This window comes from Mastomys coucha, unplaced genomic scaffold, assembly GCF_008632895.1.
Source record: "Mastomys coucha isolate ucsf_1 unplaced genomic scaffold, UCSF_Mcou_1 pScaffold15, whole genome shotgun sequence".
NCBI lineage: Eukaryota > Metazoa > Chordata > Mammalia > Rodentia > Muridae > Mastomys > Mastomys coucha.
The window spans coordinates 131,789,435-131,796,771 of NW_022196897.1; the positions used below are offsets into that span (position 1 = coordinate 131,789,435).

The window sequence follows — 7,337 nt, forward strand, 5'->3', positions numbered from 1 at the left end:
AGTAGGACATAAAGGAAACTTGACCATCATCAACAACAAAAGTATTCCTAATGAAATATGGAAGAACTCTACACTACAAACAGTATTTTAAACAGATTTTATCTTTGAGTGATAATAAAGGGTTTTTTTTTTCACATACAAAGATGATTCAGGCTGCAGACATGGCTCAGAGGTTAAAAGCACCTGCTGCTCTTGTACGGAATTTGGTTCCCAGTAGTCCCTCAGAGCAATTCACAATCATCTTTAATTCCAGCCCCAGGGGATCTGTCTACTGGCCTCTATGGTTACTGTACTCACTAGCACAAAGCCCACCACACACACACACACACACACACACACACACACACACACACACACTAAAAAAATAAAATCATAAAAAGATGCCATTGGGCAGGTTCACAGCCTCTCCCTGCCACTTGCAGCTGGAAAGAGACACACACCTTAGGGGAGAAATTAGGACTACTCAGACCTGAAAGTATCCATTTTCTCTGGAACAAAGACAGTGTATCTCTAAGAAACTACTCTGATCTAGGTTTTCTGTCTTTATAAAATGTAGTCAACTTAATCTTGGCCTTCTTAGTCAGAACAAAGGTTTGAATTCTTAAAGCACAGAAAAAGTTCCAAAGTATCAAATGCCTTAAAGTACTGTTCAATTCTCCTTTATCAAGAATGCCCCTGCTGCAGGAACTAATCAGAGACAAGGACCCAACACAAAGCACTTGTGTGCCTGGGCACTTCACTACAGGAAGGAGAAAGTTCAACTTACCAAGAACTCCACATTCTGCTTTCAGAAGTCCAGAAACAAATCCTTCTTCCTTCTAACAGTAACTGATTTACATTCATTATAAGCTGGACACATTAAGGGTAATATCTGGGAATCTGAGATAGTAACTTCAGTTGTCAAAATCTGGTGGGTTTTGGGGGGAGAGTAGTTTTTGAGGCAGTAGTCATGGTTTTGAGTTTTACATTTGGTGGGTTTATTGGTTGGCTGGTTGACTGGCCTATCCCCCACTCAGAGATAGTTTGCACAATATAAATAGAAATAATTAGCAACTCAATCTCATTAACAAGACTGCTTAAAATTCTCACCTATAAAATGAATTCTTTTGTGCCCTATTTTCTCAAGTGACAGATGGTCTAAAATTTTAAAAACACTGGGCTTTTAAACTTTTATTATTGTTTCAACAGTAAATATATATAGAAGAAATGTGTCTTTTCCTTGGCCCCCAAATAGAGATAAGTCTGTCCACAGACAGGCAAAGGGGTTTCTACCTTGAACAAAAGTTCAGACAGAAGACAGAACTAGAACCACGTAATACATAGCCTAGCCAAGCTATACATAACCAGCAGCTGATAACCTTGTGGACACTTCACACCCACAGGAGAGAGCTTTCAAGTCATCACAAGTCAATTCCAGGCCCACTTGGGCTCTGCAGAACCTCAACCCTGCAGGCCATAAAAAGGGAAGGCGACAAGGAGTAATGGTTGTCATTCTGATTATAAGGGAGAAGCAGCCTCACTGAACCCACAGAAAGCCTAGCTTCCTCTGAGCAGAACCCCCATCACACCAAAGACCCAAGGAAACTCTATCAGCCACCACCCACTCCCAATATGTAAATTTAATAGAGAGAAGGGCAGGGGAGAAGAAATGATATCTAATCTGTCCTGGGATCAGCTGAAATCAATCTTATCTAAAGTCTTACACGCAAACACAGTAACATTTTAAAAGGAGAGTGAGTGAGGGATAGTAGTTCAACGAAGTATGTGATGGGACCACATGAGACCCAAGTTGTCAAGAATTTAAATTTTTAAAATGGGAGAGGGAGGTGGCAGAGAGAGAGGTGGCAGACAGGTAAGCTGTGTGTGTGTGTGTGTGTGTGTGTGTGTGTGTGTGTGTGTGTGTGTGTGTGTGTGTGTGTTTGGGCGCCACTTGTGCTTGGCTTATTTCCTGGAGAGGACAGCGTATAGTCACCTCTGTGCCTGGCCTCGAGGCTACCCGAGGCTAGGCGCCCAAAAGAGAATCTTGGCTAAGTTTACACTTGGGACGACAGAGCAGTGCCCAGAGCCAACGTACTGCCTTCAGGAACAATGACTCAAGGGTCCCGATCAAGGCTAGCAGAGGTCGGCTACGCACCATCCCCAGCTCCCTACATCACTCGGACCTGAGACCCCATCAGGCCCACGCCGCGGGTGGGACCCGGGCCTCCCGGCAGGTGGCCCTGACCCACAGCCCACGCCCCACGCCTCACCCAGTAACGCCCGCAGGTGCTTCAGGCGGGTCAGCACGTCCTTCTTGGGGTCCAGCACCTTCTGCGTAGACTTTTTCACATCTCCGTGGCTCCTTCGGGAGAACATCCCGCCGCGGTAAGCCTGGGCCCCGCCGGCGGGGCAGGAGGCGCCTGCGCCGCACGAGTCACTGCATAGGGTCGCGACGGGCGCGTGTCGCTCCGGCCACCAGCAGCCCCCCTCCCGGCCGCCTCGCCGCCTCAGCCTCCGCGGAGGCTCCAGGAAGGAGGGGCGGGCCGAACGGTCAGGGGCGGGGCAGGAAGGCGGTGTCGACGCGAAACCCTCGGCCCCGCCCCACGGGTGCCTCAGGTCCGCCCTCCGGCGCGACGCACAACCCGGACTGTTCACGCGCTAGGAGCCTGAGACCTCTCGGGGACGCGCGCCCAGCTTCGAGTCTGCGCACTAACTTCCAATCGGATTGCTGTGTTTCCCGTGACAAGGAACGCGAGGTCCCGCCCCTTTGTGGGCCGCAAGTGCTCCCGGGAACTGTAGTCCCCAGAAGACGAAGCGTTGCCACCTGCTTTCCAGAGTCCTAGAGGTGCTAGATGCCACCCTTGAAACTCGGACTCCATTCCCCCCTACTGCTTCGCCTGCGTACCCCTCTCTCTCTCCCTCTCTCTTCCTCCCTTACACACTCTCTCCTCCCCCTATCCTTCTCCCCCTCCGCCCCTCAGACAGACACACAAAATAAAAGTTGTAGGACTTTTAAAATTTGAACTATTTCTAGTTTGTTTGTTTGTTTTTTTTTTTTTATTTTTTGTTTTGTTTTTTAACGTCTGGATTCACAGTAAGGAGCAAAGACAAAGCACTTGTGGCCATGTCAAAATCTGAGTTCTAATTTCACCCTAAAGTAAATGAATGGCTTTGGCAGCAGAGAAGAGTGGGCCTGCTGTCCAGTGAGGTCCAGTCAATCCCCAACCCAATCTCAAGTGCAGAGGTCAGTCTTGCCTCTTGCTTTGTGGAAAGAGCTCCTGGGTTATGCAAGGCCTCATAGCAATCCAATAGCAGAACCAGAAATAGAACCTGAGGGACCTGACTCTCGGGCCAACATGTTTTTTAAGGCCAGATGCCTGTTCACTGAAGCAAGACTTTAAGGCAGAAGATGCTCAAATGATTTCTTACCAGAGAACTGACTACCTAATTGTTTATTAGCATCTGGATCCCCAAGGTTTGACATTTCAGCTTTATTAGCAAGTACCTAAAGTGGCAGCTTAGAGTCACATGGTTTTCATCCAAATGGCATAATTCAAGTGTCTTCTTCTCTAGTGGAGGAAAGTGCCAGAAATGTATGCATCCTTGCAGTAAGCTTGGTATTTGAACTGTACAGGAACTCAATAAACTCATTACATAAGATGGTAAAGCAGTCCTACACATTTCAACTCAGCATGCAAAAACTTCTCTATTCTTGTTAAGTTCTATTTTTAGAGTTATCAAAATAGCATGGCTACGATTGAGATATACCCAAAGGAATATTATTCGGCCAAAAAAACAAAAACAAAACAAAACGAAACAGACTACAGACAGACCTAACAGCATACATCTCTCAGACCCAGAGATGTAATCTCCATGCTAAGGATTATGACAGAGCTGTTGTGCCTCCTGTGTCCCCGGATGACATTGTAGATGAAGGCCACAATCGCCCCAAAACTGTTGTAAGGGAGAGAAGGTGCTGTCTCTTACATCACGGCAAGAGTGTTTGTTACCATCACTTTATCCTGTGCCCTGTTGCAGATTATAAGACACCATGTTCACGGCTCCGTTCCTTTGAACAAGGAGATCTTTTCCTACACTGATTGAAAAAAAGCAAAATGAATTTATCTCACAGCAATCAATTTTTCTCTTGCGATGTAAGCTCTAGTTATCATCAAACATATATTGAGGACCTATGGTGTAAAAACAAGAGGCTAAGCCCAGGGCATAATGGATATTATAAGAAGCAGTTCCCTGACTGCCAGAGCTTCCAATCGAACTGAGGAGGAGAAACGAGACAAATATGTGCATTTCTGTATGCTAAATATATGGCACTGTTAAAAACTCAGTAGACAAAAAACAGGCATCTATGCATATAAGTTCATCTCATCTATCATACTTACGGAGTAAAGGCATAAAACTGCAATACCCACCTCCCTTTTTAAAAAAAATCACATGTGCATATTGTTCATGACACTTCCCAGTTTTGTTTTGTTGAGGTGTTTTTTGTTGTCGATGCTCTCTCAAAAAAAAAAAAATCCTCTTGTTGGTCTGCAAACTCCTTGAGGAAATTATTCACCCTGCAGTTACTTATTTCTTCCTCAGGTTTTAGAATGTCAAGTACTTTTCAGACACTCTATTTCTACTTTAATCAATAAATAACAAACATGACATTCAAAGTTTAAAACTTCGGGCTGGAGAGATGCCTCAGTGGTTAGGAGTCCTGGCTGCTCTACTACAGGAGCCAGGTTCAGTTCGCAACACTTACATGGTGGCTCACAACCATCTATAACTCTAGTCTCAGGGATCTGATGCCCTTCCTAGCCTCCGAGGACAGACATGCACACAGAGCCCAGACATACATGCAGGCAAAACACCCATAAACCTCATCTTTAATTTACATATATGGGTTCTCAGCAGCTATGCAGGTGGCTCAAAATCACCTATAACTCTAGCTCTAGGGGATGTGACATTCTCTTCTGACCTCTGCAGTCACCAGTACATACATGGTATAGACTCACACAGACACAACATGTAAATACAAAAATTAAAATCTAAAAAAGAAAATTTAGCTTGTAACTTGCAATACAAAGTAATGCTACTCTGAAATAACATTAAAAAAAAAAAAAAAAAGACAGGATGTTGCCAGTAGTCAGAGGTCTGTCTGCCTTGGGTGTTTCCAGGTTCTTGGCCTCTTACTCAAAAATGAAATAAAAGCCTACTGAAATTGGAAACTATTTAAAGCAAAGCAATAGAAAAAGACCAAAATATACAGTAGGGGAAGCATATGTGAAAATACTCATGGGTCCCAATTACTGCTTGGAGCAGTAATTTGGGGGGGCTCAAGAGAAGGAGTTATTTAGTTACTAAGGGGTACTTCTCCATCTTGGTTAATAGATATGAACTATGCAAGCTTTGCTCCATAATGTGTCTTATTTTAACCATATGCATGCCCAGTTATGCATAAGCATAAGATGGTAAATAGAAAATCCATTCGGGTACACAGTATTGTCTTATTGAGTGTGAACCCAAACTTGTTTGGGCTAGATGACTCTTTCTATTCTGATTGGGTTGAATCTGTCTATGTTTGATGGTCATTAAAGAGAGGAGAAATGTATTCCATTTTTCAGAGAGGGATGTACATGCAGCAGCAAGGGGGAAGGTCCTTGGTGGCTAGCAAGCTGCTAGGTACATTGTTAGAAGTGAAGTGCGCGTGCATTGTACACAGAGGTAATGGTCTCAGACTGCCGAGTACATTATTATTAGACTAGCACTGTGAATAAAACCAAAACCAATTAAAATCTAGTACTACTAATCTACTTCTTATGCTTGCCTGATTCAGACACAGTGCTTGCCCAGCATGCATAAAATTCTGTGCTCTTCTCTAGTATCTCAAAGTGGGCATGGCATCACATGCCTATAATCCACCCTCCTATAGGGAAGTAAAGGCAAAATAAGAAGAAAAAAGAACATCTGGAAGTTCAAGGTCATCTTCAGCTACAAAGAAAATTTGGGGTCAGCCTGAGCTAGAAACTCCAAAAACAAAAAAGAAAAAAGAAAAAAGGAAGAAAGAGAGACATACACTGATAAGGCATCTACAAGATGGCAGTGCTATAGAAAATATAGCTGGCAGAGAATATATATAACTGTACAAGTCATACAAGGGAAAGTCGGCAAAATTATATATTTGTTCATTACCCAGTAATTCATCTAAGAGTATACTCTGTCTCCTCCAGTGTAAAACTGAATGTGAAAAAATAATCTTCCCAGCCTTTTTCTAGTACCCAGTGTCGTAGGTGTAACAGTGCCTCTTAACCCTCCATAGAATTCCTCTGTGCTCCAATCTCTAGAAACTACAATTGAAACTTTATTTGGAAGAAAAGTTCTTTAAGCATAATTAAATTTAAAAATGTGATTCTCTGGATGGGTCTCAAATCCATTGACACATGTCCTTGTAAGAAATGGAGAGGACGGGGACAGTGAAATGGCTCAGTATGTCAAGGTGCTTTCTGCCCCAAGATGCAAGCCGGATGGATGGCCTAAGTTCTATCCCCAGAAGACATCACACACACACACACACACACACACACACACACACACACACTCGAGAAAAAAAAGAGAAACATGGGAGAGTACATATGAAGAGCAAGTGGAGGTTAAAAACAATGTAACCACAAGCCCAAAGCTACCAGAATCCAGAAAGTCAAGACAAGCTTCTTTCTCCCTAAAGGCTGTCCAGGGTCATCTGGGCCTGCTAAACACTTTAAATGTGCATGCCTAAGTTCTACAGCTTTAAGGAGATAAACCTCTGTTGTTTGAGGCCACCAAACATGTGAGGATTTTTGGTAGTCACTCTAGAAAATTGGTTCCTCCATATGCTGGAAGAGAACCCATGTGATTGTGTAACAGGATGTGATCAGACAGAGTACATACAACTACTTCTGACGTGGCTGATTGCAATCCAGTACACCCACATGATGAGTGTGATAGAATTTAAGATGGTTGCAACATCAAAGAGAGAATTTCCCATGTGCTGATTTAAATGAATCTCCAAGACATATTAAACATAGAAGCAGTAGACAGAATATAGAATATGTATTTATTTATCCACTTTTTTCAAAGGAAGCGTTGGAAGGATGTCACACAGAATCAGTGATATAGGTACCTAGGGTGGAAGGCTAGGTGGGAGGAGATAAAGCGGGTCCTCACCATGAGCATATGCCACGTTGTTTCATTTTGAACAATTGAAATGCTTTACTTGTTTGAAATATATTTAAAAAAAAAATAAAAGTGTAAAACCCCAACTGAAACTCTGAGTCTTCAGAACGTCCATCATCCTGACACTGAGATGGATAGAATGT

General features: G+C 43.5%; 1 protein-coding gene across 2 annotated transcripts in view; it reads right to left on the reverse strand.

The window, feature by feature from the left end:
* The window catches only part of Ralgapa2 (Ral GTPase activating protein catalytic alpha subunit 2), a 285,753-nt gene extending 283,114 nt beyond the window's left edge, over positions 1-2,639 (reverse strand). The window contains exon 1 of one of the 2 annotated variants that reach the window (XM_031372139.1): positions 2,250-2,639. In XM_031372139.1, coding sequence (XP_031227999.1) covers positions 2,250-2,355 — 106 coding nt within the window. In that variant the 5' untranslated portion in view covers positions 2,356-2,639. The remainder of the gene's footprint in view (positions 1-2,249) is intronic. The other variant, XM_031372140.1, reaches the window with a different exon arrangement.
* Positions 2,640-7,337: the final 4,698 nt, after the last annotated feature.